The sequence below is a fragment of the Odontomachus brunneus genome, unplaced genomic scaffold (assembly GCF_010583005.1).
Source record: "Odontomachus brunneus isolate Ranch 3 - 2012 unplaced genomic scaffold, Obru_v1 Obru_scaffold_026, whole genome shotgun sequence".
In the NCBI taxonomy this organism is placed as follows: Eukaryota; Metazoa; Arthropoda; class Insecta; order Hymenoptera; family Formicidae; genus Odontomachus; species Odontomachus brunneus.
The window spans coordinates 2,471,641-2,488,719 of NW_022639476.1; the positions used below are offsets into that span (position 1 = coordinate 2,471,641).

Genomic DNA, 17,079 nt, shown 5'->3' on the forward strand with positions numbered 1-17,079 from the left:
AGAGAGAGAGAGAGAGAGAGAGAGAGAGAGAGAGAGAGAGAGAGAGAGAGAGTGTGAGGGGAAAGAGGGAGAGAGAACTTCCAATTTCGCCGACGATTTAAGGCTTCATTGTACGGAGTTTGGGACGAAATAAAAAGAAATCGCGGTCGCGCCTCGCAAAATCATTAGTCTCCATTGTAGGATTTTACGATGGAATCCTGACGGTGCGTCTTGCATTTTCGCGCTCGCTCACGGCGGAGAGAAGGAGACACGGTGAAATGCGCGCGGTGATTGCACGTATGAGACAAGGTAGGAGAGACGGGGCGCGCGGACTGAAGAAAAGGAGAAAAGGGATTGATTCGAAAGAGTCGCCCGGTCGTCGACTATTCATAATCAAATATGACAAATCTAATAGATACCCGGCGCGATGCGGTTGTCTGGCCGCGTGAATCGCGAGAACAGTGACGGAAGAAACGCGGGAAGAGATAGAGAGAGAGAGAGAGAGAGGGGGGGGGGAAGGGGGGGAGAGAAGAAAGAGGAAACGAGGAAAAAAGAACAAGTGGTTTCACTCAAAGCACAAGGAGCGGGACGTAACGGTCCATTACGTCGGCGCCGTCGAGTCCTTTTCGACCGAGTTTAACAATAATATTGCCCCTGCCCCTCGCTGCGAAGGAAACTGACGGCCAAATTCGTGCACGAAAACGTGCTCGCCACAATGCCGTATCGCTGACGGAATTTAACGAGTATTGCATTGCCGACAGTGTCGTTAGTGGCGGAGAAGTTTGAGCGTGCACGACCACACCTTTCTAAGCATGGCCGGAAATGAGGAACAGCCGCAATTGTCATAGGACGGTACGAGAGACGTCACGTTAACGAGCTAATCGTCGCATTCGCATACCCGGTATGCATAAGCGTGCATGTGTACGCATTAACGCCTTGACCGTTGAACCAGTTGTGACTTGAGTGTATCGGGCGGAGAGGAAAACATTAGAGAGTTAGATTTGCGGTGAAAAATTCTGAGGGATATGTCTGTACGCGATGCGACACGACGACGCGCCGTATAAGCAACGTCGAGCTCTTGCTCTGCGTTCGCTTTAAACTCGACTTTAAACATCTCGCGATCGGCGCGAGTTCACACACGGGCGGAAAGATAAGGAGATACGTCGAGTGTATTAAAAAAAAAAAGAGAGACAACTGTAACGCATGCGTTCGTGCAATACACTTCCTCCGGCTGGGATATCTCGTTTTAACAACGGTCATAAAGTTAATATTTCCTTACATTGCGACTGCAATCGGGGAAAAGGAGCAACGCGCGGAACGAAAGCCGAAATATAAATAACGCGTAAAATAGCCAATTAAAATTTTGCAACGGGAGAGAAACCCGGCGGCGCTCGAATGGCCAAGTGAGATATTCGTTTCGCGAGAGGCGCGCGGCTGCACTCTGATTTCGTGAAATCTAAATTAACGCGGATAAACGTATTTATATCTCGCCGCGCCACACGAAATACTCGCACTGTCGTGTGACGAATAAGCGAGCGATAGCGATATCTGTTATTAATTATGACGAAAGTGAAAGCGCAACTGTGGGGTCTCTCTCCTTGCCGCTTTCGTCCCCGCGTTCGCGCTTACTTCATTTACTTAAACGTCGACGATCGGCCGTTTACGTTCGAAGATTAATGGGGTAATAGACAGCGCCGTAAATGATCGGTCGGCGAGATAATACGGCGCTATAATAAAACGTGTGTTTTTTGAACGTGTGTGCCGAGTCGGCCAGGCGGGCAAACAGGCAGGCAGGCAGGCAGGCAGGCAAGCAGGCAGGCAGGCAGGCAAGCAAGCAAGCAAGCAAGCAGGACGTGCATCATATTGTCGTGTTAAATTAAACCTAATATCACCTCGACTTCACGCAACGAGATATCGAGCACATATCAAGAGACACGGCGGTGTCCCGCGCCAAGTGCAACGCCAAGTGGCAGGGAGATAGAGAATCAGAGAGAGCGAGTGAGCGGACAATATGCATCTTCTTGCCTTGTCCAGAGCATACACAGGGTGTAGAAAAAATCCCCGGAATCTTTGGATACTTGGGAAATTAGATGTTAAGGAAAAACAATGTGAAGAATATACGGAGAAAATATCGTAGTAAGAATTTCAACAAAATTTTTGCAATCTTGGACCACACACAGTTATGATAGAAGTTACCACATATTTGTTTAAAGATGTTAGGCACATTTGACTTTCTATTGCGCCATTTATTGCAATTGCTTAAACGCGTTTTATATGGTAGATCGTCAAATTTGTTATATCTATAGTAATTTATACTACTCGACTGCAATTTCAGTACATAAAGAAAAGGGATGTCTAATTTCATAGGAAACATTGCTAAATGAAGTATAATTTTAATATATTTCCTGCTGCAATATTTCTGCCGTGCAGGAGGGTTTCTAATATTGGAGGAAAGCTGTAGCTTTATTCGGAAGAGAGAATGTATGTTCCTAATACTTTTATTACTCTTTTCTGAGAGATACTGTTTTTTACCCTTTTCTGAAAGGTATCTTTCTACTTTCCCAATCATTTTAATGTTCTCTCTTGTCTACATTTTTTCACTTTTTTCCTTTACTCTTTTTTTACTCCTATACATCACGATATTTCATTGCGCGGCTTGTCAATCTCGACGACTTGTCGTGAACCGAGAAAGAACGGTTGGAAAAAAGGACCGATACCTTAACGCTTTTAGTGCCGACCGAAAAAAATGTACCTAAGCGTAAAATACCGGACCAAATTATTGTTTGGTAGGATTTGAGAAAAAAAAGTATAAAAATAAAAGTAAGTAAATAATCCGCGACGCGGATAGTCCGGCAGCATCGTATGCGCAACGATATATCGTCGTTGGCACTTTTCGCAAGTGTCGCTACAACGATATATCGTTGTTCGGTACTATAAGAGTTAATACTTAATTTGAAAATCATCCAATGTTTTTCCCTCGACCTCATCTCTCTCGAAAAAATGCACATTATTAAATTGGGGACTTTTGCACGAGTTCGCGAGTGACACGATTCTGATCATGATTTTGATTGGACAGGCAAGGACTGTGAATATTCTCTGTCATCCGTTTATATGACGGCAGCCGACGCATCGTCGACGAGAATACTCGGTATTTCGAAAGCACGAGCACGTCGTATTCCTGCAAAACGAAGGAGCGAACGAATGAACGAACGGTTTCCGTGCCACGAGCCATTAATCTACGGGACAATGTTTTCTAACTGCATAGAACTGTCCCAATCCTTATTGCACTTGCTCTTCTTTCGAGAATGATGGAATTAATGTATTTCTCTGAATTGACTGTGGATAATCTTGGCGTCAGGCGAACAGCATGTTCGACAGGCACGCTTACTATTGAGGGTCCCCTAACAGGCGAAACCTAAATAATCAGTCTAAGGATTGACCTGGTGTTGTCGCGTCATACAACCGACGGAAGGTCGTCTCTGTGTCGAGACGTGATGAACGGCGGTTTATAATCTTTTCACCAAACAGACATGGCGCGCCATGAGACAGTCGGCAGACGTCTATCCGCTGGGTTTGGGTCGAGCTAATTATATGCGCGCGACTAATTGTCTCGCTAAAACTTCACTTCGCACCGCAGAAGAAAGGGATAGCCGGCGCCACAGACACCGGATGCTCCGCGATCGACAGGTCGAACGGGAGAAGTCGAAGAACTACCGGAGAAGCCTTTCTCAGCGCCGAAAAACTGAAGGCGTTTTTTCGTGACGCGCAATTGCACGCGCGACTTTTCACGCGCGGCTTAACATTTTGGTCGTAATCTTTTCAACGGGCCGCTTCACAGCCACATAGATTTCACGGCGGGCATCGCTGAGGAATATGTGTCATGTCGCGTAAACAGACTATAATAATATTACTATAAATACATCGCCGGCGAGACCATATGCAGGCGCCGGCGCCGGCGCCGCCGTCACCGCCGCCGCCACCGCCGCCGCCGACGGCGGTCGGCCGCGTACATTACACGCGCCGAAGCATTATCCGTCCTACGTATTCGACGTACTCGCTCTCTCGTCCGCGTCCCTCCTGTTCCCTCCTCTCTTTCTGTCTCGTTTCTTTTGCCACGCTGTGCCGTGCGCGACGACCTCTCTCGTTCACGCGTTTCTCACTAAACTGACCGGATCGCGACATCGAGCTCTGCGACTGCCTTGGGTCGGTCGAACGATCAACCGGCCCGATCATCATTTTTCTCGGTCCTCTCCCTCTATTCAGCTCGCCTTGAATGCGAAGCGCCGTCGTGTGCGGCGGCGGCGGCGGCGGCGGCGGCGACTTAAAAAAAATATGACGTTCTTCTGTTTTAATCAAGCCTTGATTTTCTACCGCACGTTCTAATCCGCTGACGTTTATGACGTAAATCGAAATAGCTGGTAAACAGGCAACGACTGTCGCGTAGTTTCAGTCTAAACTTGGAAGCAGAAATTAATCGCTCTTCTCAGCGCGTTTCATAATAAATCTTAATCTAATCTTAATAAGATTTATCTGTCGGGAATTATTTAGAAAACTTTCCTATCGGATATCGATTGCTTTCTCAAATTTGCTGGAAAAATATTTAGGTTTTTTCGCTCCTAAGTACAGTAGTACACAGAGAGAATATTATATTATAATAGCAAAAATTATATTAAGAATACATTTCATCTTGTTCCTTGTAAAGCTAGACTTATAATGACATAGTAGTCATCAATAATAAAAAATAAAAAATATTAATTCGACGGAGGACTAATAATATATATATTTGCATAAATCTGAACTTTTTTTATTTTAATGGGATAAATATAAATTGCTTGCATGAAAAGCCAGGGTCTTAAGAAAATGTATATTTTCTTATTTGAAAAGTATATTAGTAAATAAATATATTATTAGTACTCATCGAATAAATATTTTTTTTATTTTTTAAATATACTTTCTCTCACAAGAAACAGTAAATTTGACAATGTGCTGTACAATATAAAGAAACGCTAAAGTAACTACAATTACTCTGTAATAGAAAGTCAAACATGCATAACATATTTAAAGAAATGTAGTAATTTTGTATGATCCAAGATTGCGAAATTCTTTCGTGATTTTTACACTGCAACGTTTTCTCCTCGTATATATATATCGATTGCACACGAGTCGCTGTATCTGTTTGAAATCGTCCGATTTCAGTGGAACACATGCGCTTAAAAAAAAATCTTGGAGCGCGAACGCGTCATAACGCACGTGCCGCGCGTGGAGAAAGAAAACACGCGTCTGTCGATCGATGGTAAACGCAGAGATGTTACTGCGAAATGATCGTTTTCAGCGCGTCCGTAGAAATTGGGGGACGAATTTTCGGCCGCGGCGTATAAACGCACGAGCTATCTTCTCCACTCGTTGAAACCACGTCGCGTCTCGCGCCATGGGCGCGAGAATTCGTTCGCCGCCTTCGAACGCGCGTACGTGCTTATTTATTAGGGATTTATGCGTCGCGTGCAGATTATTATGTAGGTACGCACAAGGAGGTATTATTCGTCCCACACGTTCGCGCGGTCGTTACCGCGGCTTCAATGACCTCTCTGAGGTCGAGTATGTCGAGTATGTCTCTTGGGCGTGTATGTAAATTATGTAGTTGTGCACGAGGAAGTGTAACGTTGTCGCGAATACGACAAAACGATGCGTAACCACGGTTCCTGTTTTTCCGAATTGCTTACATCGGGGACACCTCCGCTTAATGGAAGGAAAGTCGAGGTTTTCACCTCGTATTCGCTCACAGGGGACGAAACGATCGCTGTTCAAGTATTTTGCTTGAATATTTGCCGTTGTTTGTTGTCACGAGACATAACAAATTCGTCACGTCCGACGAAGTCTCGCAACCTGGCGTCACGTAGATTGCGATATATTCCCCGTTAGTAGAATTAATAGCGGCGCCACGCGATTACCATGCAAACGATTATCATAAACCAAACGGAAAATACTATAAAATTTAAATATTAATGACAAGTGTCTGTGCTGAGAGACAGGGAAAGGTGCTGCTTTTCCTTACTGTGCCGTCGGCCTCGTATCGCGTGGTCGGGCTTATCGTATTCACATTAGCAGCTATCCCGACGTGAATTAACGCCTGATTATGCGCGGCATTCTTGAATGCGTTTACAATTGTACGCCTGTAGTATATATATGTTCAATTTAAATAGCAATAAATAGCATCTCTCCCCTTAGCTCTCTCCCTCTTGGGTGCAAAATTAAATCTGTACCTCGGGGGGAAAAATAGGTCGACGTTTAATCGACGGAAGAAGCTTTAAAACTTACGAAATTCATGAACCTTGAAATATTTAATTATAAAGAAATCAAACAAATATTTCCCCTGGAATGCGTCTACAAAGCTGATCCTACCGCTCTATTGAATGATTAGAAAGTTTAGACTTTATAAATATTAAGGCTTCATTGAAGCCTCATTTATTTAGTGTAGATATTTTAACGTTTATTCGTTAAGAAACCTTAACAAGTTTTCCCATATACAGAAAAATAAGTACTATTCAAATAAACGTTTCTTGTTTCAAGTATATCATAAGTCTGTATATCCGCGAATCTGACATCATAAACATTAAGTATATCAAGCATAAGTTTCAAGTATATCATAACTCCATCATAAGCATCAAATATATTCGAAATATATTCCAAGTCCAATAGGTTTGATATTTCACTCGAGAATAATAAAATAAAATTTTTCGGTTTATGTACTACATAGAATCATATACTCGAGAAATTATCTGTAGAATAAAAGTTTATTTCGTAGAAATAATTCTACGAAATAAACTTTATATCTTACAAATAAAAATTTTCAAGTATTTTTTCTCAATATATAAATTTTTTCTTCGATAAAGTTTTCATTCTTACAAAAAAGAAAAAAATTCTTTTTTTAAGTACATGATATAATAAGCTTTTCTAAATTTATATTTTTAGTCTATTGTCAAGGAAAATATCCTTTCGCTGAAGATAACTATTACACAAAAGAAAGTAAATTGAGCAACCGCTTTTCTTACCGGAGTAGAATGACATTTTTCTGTGTATACGACTTTGGATGTTACATATACACGCGCGCGTGCGAGCTTGAAAATCGTAATTCCAGTTATAATATCAAGGCGTACACGACGACGTCCAGTGTGCGCGCGCGTGTGTACGTGCGCGCACGCACGAAAGTAAGTGGCGTGTGCACGTCGTTAAATGATGGGAATGTTGGCGCCGTCGTATGACTCCGCGCGGAGATGTGTATAGCCACGCATAGCTTCGGTCTGGGCAATGATGTGGCGCAAGAGAAGTTTGCGGCGCTAGCGTGAAGATCTGCTATGTCCAATCTGGAGTAATAAAGCGCGAAGCTCACCTCCTCCTCGGCCTTCGTCCGGTGCCGCGCTCATCCTTACCTCACCCGTGCTCATCCGATCTCGTCTCATCTGGCCCCGCCGCGCCTCGTGTCGGATGAAACGAGGTGTTGGCGCCCACGCCGAGCATAACGCCATAGAAATTCTTTACGGGCATTATGAACTTTTTTACCTGCGCTCTCTCGCGATGCTCGCGCGTCGCGAAAAATTCGCGCCATTGTTCGCGACTGAGGATAAGGTCCGTTTAGCGCTGCAAGTGCTTCGGAGCGACGAACAGACCAATCGTATTGCTTTATTTGACGCTTCGGAACATTTGCAATGTCGAACGGACCCTGCCCTGAGTATGGCGCCACGATGACGATACGGCAATACGTGCGCGCGACTCCAGACAGCGCGAACTTCTAAAAGATGTCTTTGAACTTTCTTCACCATTGTCAGTCGCTGACTTCGTATATCACGATATTGCTTGTTCTCAACTCGTATGATACACGATATTGCTCGTATGACAGCAATGCCGGAATTCATTGACTGGTTTGCATTGATCTATTTATGCAGCGCGTTGACGATATCGGTAACAGAAATCGGTTGAAAATTTTCAGCGAATTCGGACGTAATCGCTCCTTGCAAGCAAGCAGAGTGTCATGTGTGCTTAAATTTTGACAATATCTTAGATAGTATAAACTTGTACAATATTAGATCTTATATTTACCTACAATGCAGCTGAAGCGAGGCTCCTGTTCGACTTAGGAACTACACTTTGGAATAACAGCGGAGAGAAACCAAAGAACGACGAGAACGCACGATGGTTTCTCGGGACACTTTCCGATGTGCCCTCTGAACGAGAAGATGCAAAATGTTTCAACTAATTACTTTTCAACGCTGTCGGTCAAGTCGCTGACTCCTGAGAATAGCTGCTTCGAGAGCCTAGAGATGACGCGCTCTCTTGCATTCAAAACCATTTATACCATATATGTAATACTACTATATGGCGCGTAGAGGAATTTTTACGTGTAAACGTAAAAATATATACGTGTAAACACACGAATATATATGTGTAAACATAGCGACGTCTTTTCGACGTCGATCGACAAGTCATTTCTCACTGGAAATGTATTAAAGAAACTGAGTAATTGATAATAAATAAGAAAAATAAATATAGAAAGTTCTATAACGTTGTATGTGTATATGAGGTTAGTTCGGTAAGGCGTTAGGTCTAATCGTATTGACCATGATGGAAGGATAAACGTTAATCATGCGCTTTGTACAGACAAAACACTGTTTCCCTATTCTTGAAATTTTTGCGTATACATAATTTTCATTGCGCAGCTATTTTATGGTATGATTAAACTTGCGCCGTAAAACTTACGTATACGCAACTATTTCAAGAATAAAAGCCCTGATATTGATACAGAAAAAGACAGACAAGCATTGTCTACACCGTAGTGTTGCGATACCGCTGAGAGCTCTACGCGCCATATATTAGTATTACATATATGATTTATATCCTCCGATGTATGCAGGTAGAGATCTATAGTGCTGTAGTAGTTTACCAAAGATATAAAGAATGGACTGCGCCATCCGTGTGTGAAATTGATCGACAAACATGAGTGAGATAAGACGCGAGACGGCCAATCTCTATCTCTTTCCATTTAAGAGTATAACGTTGACTAGAAAGAGAGGAAGATTGGTCGTCTTCACGTTCCCTCTCTCTCATGTTTCTTGACTACATTTGATATACTATAAAGATACGGATGGCACAGTCCATTCCTTATGCTTTGTAGTTTACAGTATGCGCAGAGAGAAGCCTGAGAGCGGCCACCAGCCTGATCTTAGTGGCCAGAGCTAGGCACATTTTCGAGACGCCATCTAACAAAGTACGCCTTTACTACGGTCGTTAGGTGCATTTTCGTGGTGGTAACGATAAAGTGGAACGATAAAGGACAGATGTCTAATCGCTCTGTTCTTGTCTCATCACTGATGAGTGGACCGCGCGACGTAGGCACGAAGCCAGCTAGCGGCGAATTTATCGCAAAGCTAAATTATCTCTCATCAGTCTCGTTTTTTTCGCGCTGCGTTGCGCGTAATTTTGTAAAGAAAAAAGATTTGGAAACTGGACACTATGAAACAATAAGTAAATATACAAGTTTTAACATGCCGCTTATATTTTTTGCTTATTTCTCGCCAACCACAAAAAATATCGATGTGATTCAAAGAAAACTATGTTCTCCACAATTTATCACATTGGAATTCAGAATTTACAATAATATTAATAATATTAATACTATAATAATACTATTAATAACATTCATTAAATTAAAGCCGTGGAAGCGTGCGTATTTTTCGACGTCGCTGACAGCCATTTTACTACTGATTGCATTTCTCGGTAACCACTGAAAATATCAAGATGACTCCAAGGGCACTATCTACCTCACAACTCATCTTATTGGAATCAATAGTTTATAATAATATCGGAATAATATCGGAAACCTGTAATATCATGACAAACTTTTGGCCCATGCGCAGATAAGTATCACTGCGTATGCGCGAATATCTGAAAATAAAGCTACGATGGATCTAATGTTATAGGCGTATTGGCATATTGGAAAATTGTTTTTAAGATTCTGGGGGTGCTATTGAGAGAGTAGAGTGACGCTAACACACATTGTCATTAAGGAGACGATGCAAGGCGAAATGCGCACTTCTTTCTCGAAATTGAACTCTTGCAACCGCGATATTACTTTAAAAAAACTGTGAAAAATTGCTAACATTATCTATTGTCCCGCGTTAGGAAGTTCTAAAAAATTGAAACCTGAAAATTTTCCGACGATTGTGACATTAATTTCGCGAGCAGTTTTAGTAATCATGTTAGATCGTTTCGCGCCGCACGATATCGAATTTTATTTAATGATAAACTCTGTATTTTACGAAATGCAATTGCGACGCAAGCTTATGCGAGAAAGAAAATTGAAAAAATTAACGACTGGCGGAAGATCTATCGAGGCTGGCGATGTGATTACGCATTTTCTATAGCGCAATCTCTATGGCGCAATCTTTGTACGTTGGCGCATTGATCGAGACACTTGAAAGATCGCATTCAATAAATAATTTTACAAAAATTTTGAATTCAGAGCGATACTCGATATTTTAATGGCAATTGGGAGAAAAATACCTAAAAATTTGCTAAATTTATGTAAAAATGCATTATTACTAATATTATTGTTTGTAAAAACGATCTTTCAAATGTTTCGAGCAATGTGCTTTATTGGACGGCACATACACACACTACACCACAATAAATCGCAGTAACATCGATTTATAAACATGCATTACACGAAAAAACTTTTTGTCTTTCTATTACCAATTTATTTTCTTATTTGACTCACCGATCCGTCGATCAGGGCAGCCACGTTCTGCTTTCGTTTCTGGAATAGAAAAATGTTTCGCCGATTAGATTCGTGCATTGATGTCGGTTTGAGTAAAAAAGCTTGAAATATTAAACAAAAAATAAGCGCGCGATATTTTTCACGCTGGGAGAGTTTTTCGGAATACACTCACATTTAGAATGTTCCATTTTCTTTTTTCTCGATGTTTCACAAAAATTTCTTAATTAAAACAAATTAACATTTTTCAAGTGGTGATGTTACTCAGGAAAAATTCTCCTCGTGTGTAATTACGTGTTAATTATTGGCTTAATTGTGGCGAAGTTAAAATGTGGTATTAAGGCTCCTGAGGAGTCGCATCATCCATTTCTTTTTAATGACATCAGAAGCGAGAAAACGCATGCTAAAAATTCCTGCAAAGTACTTCGAGATAAACAGATATATCCACAAAACGACATTTGCGATCGATTAAGTACACCTCTAAAATATTCCGTACACTTTCCTTTTGTTCTAACAATCGATAGATAATTATAAAATAAATGTGACGTGCAATCGTCTTTTCTAACCTAATTTCCTCATTATCTTGTCATATTAATTTTCCGATTATCTATTGATTTTTAGAAAGGAAAGTGTACGGAGTATTTGAGAGGAGTATTTAATCGATCGCAAATGTCGTTTTGTAAATATATCTATTTATCTCGACGTATTTTGCAAGAATTTTTAGCATGCGTTTTCTCGCTTCTGACGTCATTAAAAAGAGATGGATGATGCGATTCCCCAAGAGCCTTAAAAATCAGCGCGAAAAAAGTTTAGAAAATAACGCAGCAGCTCCGCGACGCGCTCGCTTGATAAGCGGCTGATAGCGTGGAGTGACTCCCGAGAGCACGTGCTCGCGCACGCGTGTTTACCTGACCGGCCACGCACCCCCCCTCCCCCCAACGCGCCGCTCAGTCATCGGCACGAGCTAGCCGTTACGACGGTCTGTTTGTTTACCTAGCCTTTGTTGAGCTTAGAGTTTCCGTTAGGGCCGTAGCACACAGAAAAACTTAAGCAGAAAGACGTAAGCAGTAAGCAAATTGGTCAATCACAGTCGTTGATTCTTGGACTGTAAGAAGAATCAATAATTGGTCAATTTGCTTACTGCTTACGTTTTACTGCTTAAGTTTTTCTATGTGCTATCAGCTTTAGGGCCTTTGCACGTAGAAAAATTTTAACCGTAACCGTAAGGTCGTAAGAAAACTGACCAATCACAGTCGATTATTTCTCGAACGCAAGGAAAATAATCAACTCTGGTCAGTTTTCTTACGACTTTACAGTTATGGTTAAAATTTTTCTACGTGCAAGGGTCTTTACCCAGGTTACTATTACAAGTTGCTATTACCGATTATTCCATCATCATTTTGTTATCACACGATTGTCGAGCAGATATTATTATCACTAATAATAATCACTAACATTTAATATTCGAATATAATTACTTCTTTATTCGATTATTACTTAAATAACCGGCCGCATATACCGCGAGGAGAAACGAGAAGATTACTTATAAATGACGTCTTCACGATACGCCCCGGCGATCGCACATCGCTATTCTCGACACTCCCGTGACTTATTAACTTACTTTCGACGGATTAAAGACGCGTAAAATGCGGAGCGATGTCGATCGATGTGTCCACGGCGGTTGCTCGATGCAGAAGGATCAGTACATTATTACGGAGTAATTTCCTCCCTTCTCGACATATATAGCTAAGGTGACCAGACGTCCCGATTTTTCACCCTTTTTTCGGCCGGACCAGACGTCCCGAATTTTTTCGGCCGGGTCATGTAAACACACATGCGTGAGCACGTGCTTGAGCGTCACGCCATACCCAAATAAAAATGCGTGATAATCATGTTTTATCGCAAAGTGACTTCATACTATGACTCAAATTTGATACTTTTTTAAAGATCATTATGTGATCTCATAACATGAGCACCAGATGCACACAAATGATGTACAAATTATGTTGCAAATTCTTGACATGATGTTGATTATTATTATTAAATAAAGTTTATTATTAAATAAATTTTTGTGACATCATAACATGTCTACATTCTGAGGCGCATATGAGCCCGCATCGGTGTCTATTCTCGTTCTTATGTCTGAAGATACATGAATACAATATCAGCTCAGAATGAACACATTTTTCTATCTGGGTAATACTCTCAACTGTCGAGACGATCACATCGGGAGTTACCGATGGTCTAGTTTTACAGTAATATCACCGCTAGCATCGTGCCTACGTCGCTCATCAGTGATGAGACAAGAATAGAGCGATTGGACGTCTGTCCTTTTCTAACTTACTATCATTGTACAGAAGTACAACAGGCTCGAACCAGGCGTATTTTATCGTTACCACCGCGAAAATGCGCTTAACGCACGTAATAAAGGCGTACTTTGTTAGATGGCGTCTCGCTCTGGCCATTGAAATCAGGCTAGTGGCCGTTCTCATGCTTTTCTCTGGTACTATAGAGAATGTGCTAAAGATATTACATTTGTTGCATTGCAGTTATCCCTTCTAGCTAGCAATATAGATGGAGTGTGTCTGACATTCGTTTCACATTGGAATTTAAATTTTTGGATGTATAGCAACTGTATTAATGCGTAAGAAAAATGTGGTTTGCCAGGTTTTCTCACGTGATATTACACTCGTAATTTGAAATATAATTTAAAGTGTTTATTCGTCGTTATTAGTGCCAAGAATCAACAATTGCAACAAAGTACGGTTTAATTTTTATTCATGGCGGTCTTAACCTTATTTTTAAATCAGACTTTTGTGCACGCAGTAACAGCATTTAGACATTCCTCTTTGCCCTTGGATGTATATTTAACTATATGTTTGTAATTAATTTACCATTTAATGTTCTATAATTCTTTGTATTAACATGCTATCTGCGAATTATTGCATCTGCTATGATAGATGTGTTCTTGAATATATTTTATATTGTATTAATATTGTATTAATGTAAGATAGGGAGAGTAAATTTGTTAGCTTTAGGATTTCAAATTTCAAATAATTTTGGGATCACGAAAATAGTTACAATATGAATAAAAGTTGTTACTCATGCCTAGAGAAGTAGAGATACAGTACTTGATTTATGAATCTCATATCTATGTATCTGAGGAGATAATATTGTTCAAATTGTAAGATCAGTCATGATTTTTTGCAGCCAAAGTACAAGATGCGTAGTAGAAGTAACTCTGGAGTCCGTTTGGACTATTACCAACGAATTGTTCATAAAATAATTATGAATCATCAGAATCCTGTGACAGGACTCTTTCCTGCCAGTCCTAACAATGATCATGCTTGGATACGTGACAATATTTATTGTATACTTGCTGTATGGGGTTTGTCAATGGCATACAAAAAGATAGCTGATGCTGACGAGGACAGAGCCAAGACTTATGAACTTGAGCAGAGTTGCGTTAAGCTGATGAGAGGTCTACTGATGGCAATGATGCAACAAAAGGATAAAGTAGAAAAGTTCAAGTCTAGTCAAAATCCACACGATGCCTTGCATGCAAAGTATAGTTCTGTCAATTGTCAAACTGTAGTTGGAGACACTGAATGGGGACATCTTCAAATTGATGCCATTTCTCTATACCTTCTAATTCTGGCTCAGATGACAGCTTCTGGCTTACAAATCATTTTCAATTTGGATGAGGTAATCTGATATAATACTCACAGAGGTTATACACTTAAAAAAGAAACTGCAATTCTTACCTAATTAAACTTTCCTGTTATATTCACGGAGTAAACAAAAGAGTTTCTGTGTTACTTTGTGGAATTGATCAGAGTAGATTAATTGAGAGTCTACCAAAAACAAATGGAATATTTTTGTTTTAATGTTTTAGGTGGCCTTTATTCAAAACTTAGTATTTTACATCGAATCTGCTTATTGTACTCCAGACTATGGGATTTGGGAACGAGGGGATAAGACAAATCATGGCTTGCCAGAGTTAAATGCGAGCAGTATCGGAATGGCAAAGGCCGCGATGGAGGCAATGAACGAATTGGATCTGTTTGGTGCGAGAGGCGGACCCACGTCGGTCATTCATGTTTTGGGCGACGAAGCACAGAAATGTCAAGCAGTGCTGCAATCCATGCTACCCAGGGAATCGAACTCTAAGGAGTTGGATAGCGGGTTGTTGTCCATCATAAGTTTTCCTGCGTTTGCAGTGGATGAGCCTAACTTAATTCATTTGACTAGGGATGCTATTATCAAAAAATTGCAAGGTCGATACGGATGTAAAAGGTTTTTGAGAGATGGATACAGAACGCCAAAGGAAGACTTGAACAGGCAAGATATTTATACTTACAGATATTTTTTAGATTTTTAGAAATTTTATGCGCAATTCAGGCTTAAATAATGGTTAATTTTCTTTTTTAATAGACTGTACTACGAGCCTTGGGAACTTCGCATGTTCGAGAACATCGAATGCGAATGGCCACTATTTTTTTGTTACTTGATACTGGATTACTGCTTCCAAGGTAATAAAGAAGCGGCCGTAGTATATACGAAGCAGCTGGAAGAAGTAATGATTAAAACAGAGGATGGTATGAAATTAGTTCCTGAATTATATGCCGTTGCACCTGAAGACGTGTCGGCGGAATATGCCGAACCCGGTAGTCAAAGCCGAGTAGCCTTTGGTAGATGTCCATTTATGTGGGCGCAATCTCTCTACATCCTGGGAAAATTGTTGCAAGAGGTAAAATTAAAAACAAAATTGTCTCAATATATGTATTAATTTTTATTTGTCACAATTAAAGCACCAATCTATTGTGTAAAAATACTTATCACAACTGTGCTCGTAGGGATTTCTCGCTGTCGGCGAGTTAGACCCATTAAATAGGCGATTATGCAGTGAGAAAAAGCCAGATGTAGTGGTGCAAGTGGTTATTTTAGCAGAAGATACGGAAATCCGAGAGAAAGTGGCACAGCATGATATACACGTGCAAACGATCGCGGAAGTCGCACCGATAGAAGTGCAGCCCGCGAAAGTTCTTAGTAATCTCTATACATATTTAGGTAAGACTCAGTAAAATTGCGAATAGTTGAGATAATTTTGCGTTAAAAAAATATATACAAAATATCTCTAATGAAACTTGGTAATATTTCACTTTCAGGACGCAATAAGAAACTGGGTTTGTCCGGGCGTAAGTCGAGAGATGTGGGAATTCTCAGCACTAGTAAATTGTATTCCTTGCAAGACAAGATATTTGCGTTTACACCGCAGGTAACAGCGCTTTGCGATAAGCCTACTACTATCTTTCTTTTTCTTTCTCTTCCTTTTTCCTTTTTTTCTTACTTTATCTATCTCTTTCTTCTTGCATTTGTATTTCTTACATTTCCTCTTATTCTTACATCGAACACCAGTTGACAGACATGACCCGCTTCTACATCGCATCGGACTATGAGCTCATGATTGATATATTCAAAGGCGAAATTAATTTCTTGAAGTCTAGTTGGCAGAACATGTTGGGTCGGCCCCTCGTGGTCATGCCTCTGAAGAGCATTCATCTAGGTAATTCAAAGATTTGAAGATCACAGCTTTTCTTTCATAGTTGTGCTAGTTTAGTCGCTCTGGAATTCGTTCAAACCATCTTGACCAGGCAAATTGACCTCAGCGGTTGACCAAATGCAGAATTTTTCGTGTGAGACCCTCGTTCACCTCGAAAACTGTGGTTGTCCGCTCGGAACGACTAACATGTTTGCCTGCATGCATCACTTGTTCTTGTCACGGTTTTCAATTAATGTCTAGTTAACCCTCTATGGTTTAATGTGATTTTGAACACACTGTACAGAACGTATTATTTCTTAATTTATATTTAAACATTTTGATTCGGTACTTTCTCAGCAGAGAAATAATATTATCCATAGAGGATTAAGAGAGATAAGGGAGTTTTCAAATTGTTGTGATCGACGATCGAGTTATAGCTGGGATAAAGCGAAAACAATTTGAATTACAGCTGTCAATGTTCAATATAGTCTATGGCAATTATTTACAGAAGATTACATTTCACAGATCACTTTTATTCTGACATATATTATAAAGATAGAACCTTGAATTACTTGTACTTCACGTGAGGGTTGCATTTCTGAGGTTTGATTTCTGAGATATGTTATTTTAGTATTGCAATTTTTCATATTTGAATATTCTCAGTTGTTTCCTGTTGCTATTATTCCAAACATATCATTCGTGCTGTTTTCCTTTGTTTACATTTTTCATATTGTGTTTTAAATTGAAAATAACTGAGAAAGAGAGAGAGAGAGAGAGAGAGAGAGAGAGAGAG

At 40.5% G+C, this 17,079-nt stretch overlaps 2 protein-coding genes across 9 annotated transcripts in view; one reads left to right on the top strand and one right to left on the bottom strand.

The window, feature by feature from the left end:
- Window positions 1-10,786, bottom strand: part of LOC116842659 (dorsal-ventral patterning protein Sog) — a 53,252-nt gene extending 42,466 nt beyond the window's left edge. The window contains exon 1 of one of the 2 annotated variants that reach the window (XM_032812195.1): window positions 10,748-10,786. The gene's annotated coding sequence lies outside the window, so the exon portion shown is untranslated. Of the gene's footprint in view, window positions 1-8,073; window positions 8,126-10,747 lie in introns of those variants that run through there. The other variant, XM_032812194.1, reaches the window with a different exon arrangement.
- LOC116842658 (probable phosphorylase b kinase regulatory subunit alpha) overlaps window positions 1-17,079 on the top strand; it is a 51,824-nt gene that overhangs the window by 30,257 nt on the left and 4,488 nt on the right. For 4 of the 7 annotated variants that reach the window (XM_032812182.1, XM_032812190.1, XM_032812183.1 and 1 more), the window contains exons 4-9: window positions 13,955-14,449; window positions 14,640-15,085; window positions 15,179-15,494; window positions 15,601-15,814; window positions 15,913-16,022; window positions 16,163-16,310. In XM_032812182.1, coding sequence (XP_032668073.1) covers window positions 13,955-14,449; window positions 14,640-15,085; window positions 15,179-15,494; window positions 15,601-15,814; window positions 15,913-16,022; window positions 16,163-16,310 — 1,729 coding nt within the window. Of the gene's footprint in view, window positions 1-13,254; window positions 13,505-13,954; window positions 14,450-14,639; window positions 15,086-15,178; window positions 15,495-15,600; window positions 15,815-15,912; window positions 16,023-16,162; window positions 16,311-17,079 lie in introns of those variants that run through there. The other 3 variants (XM_032812186.1, XM_032812189.1, XM_032812187.1) reach the window with 2 other exon arrangements.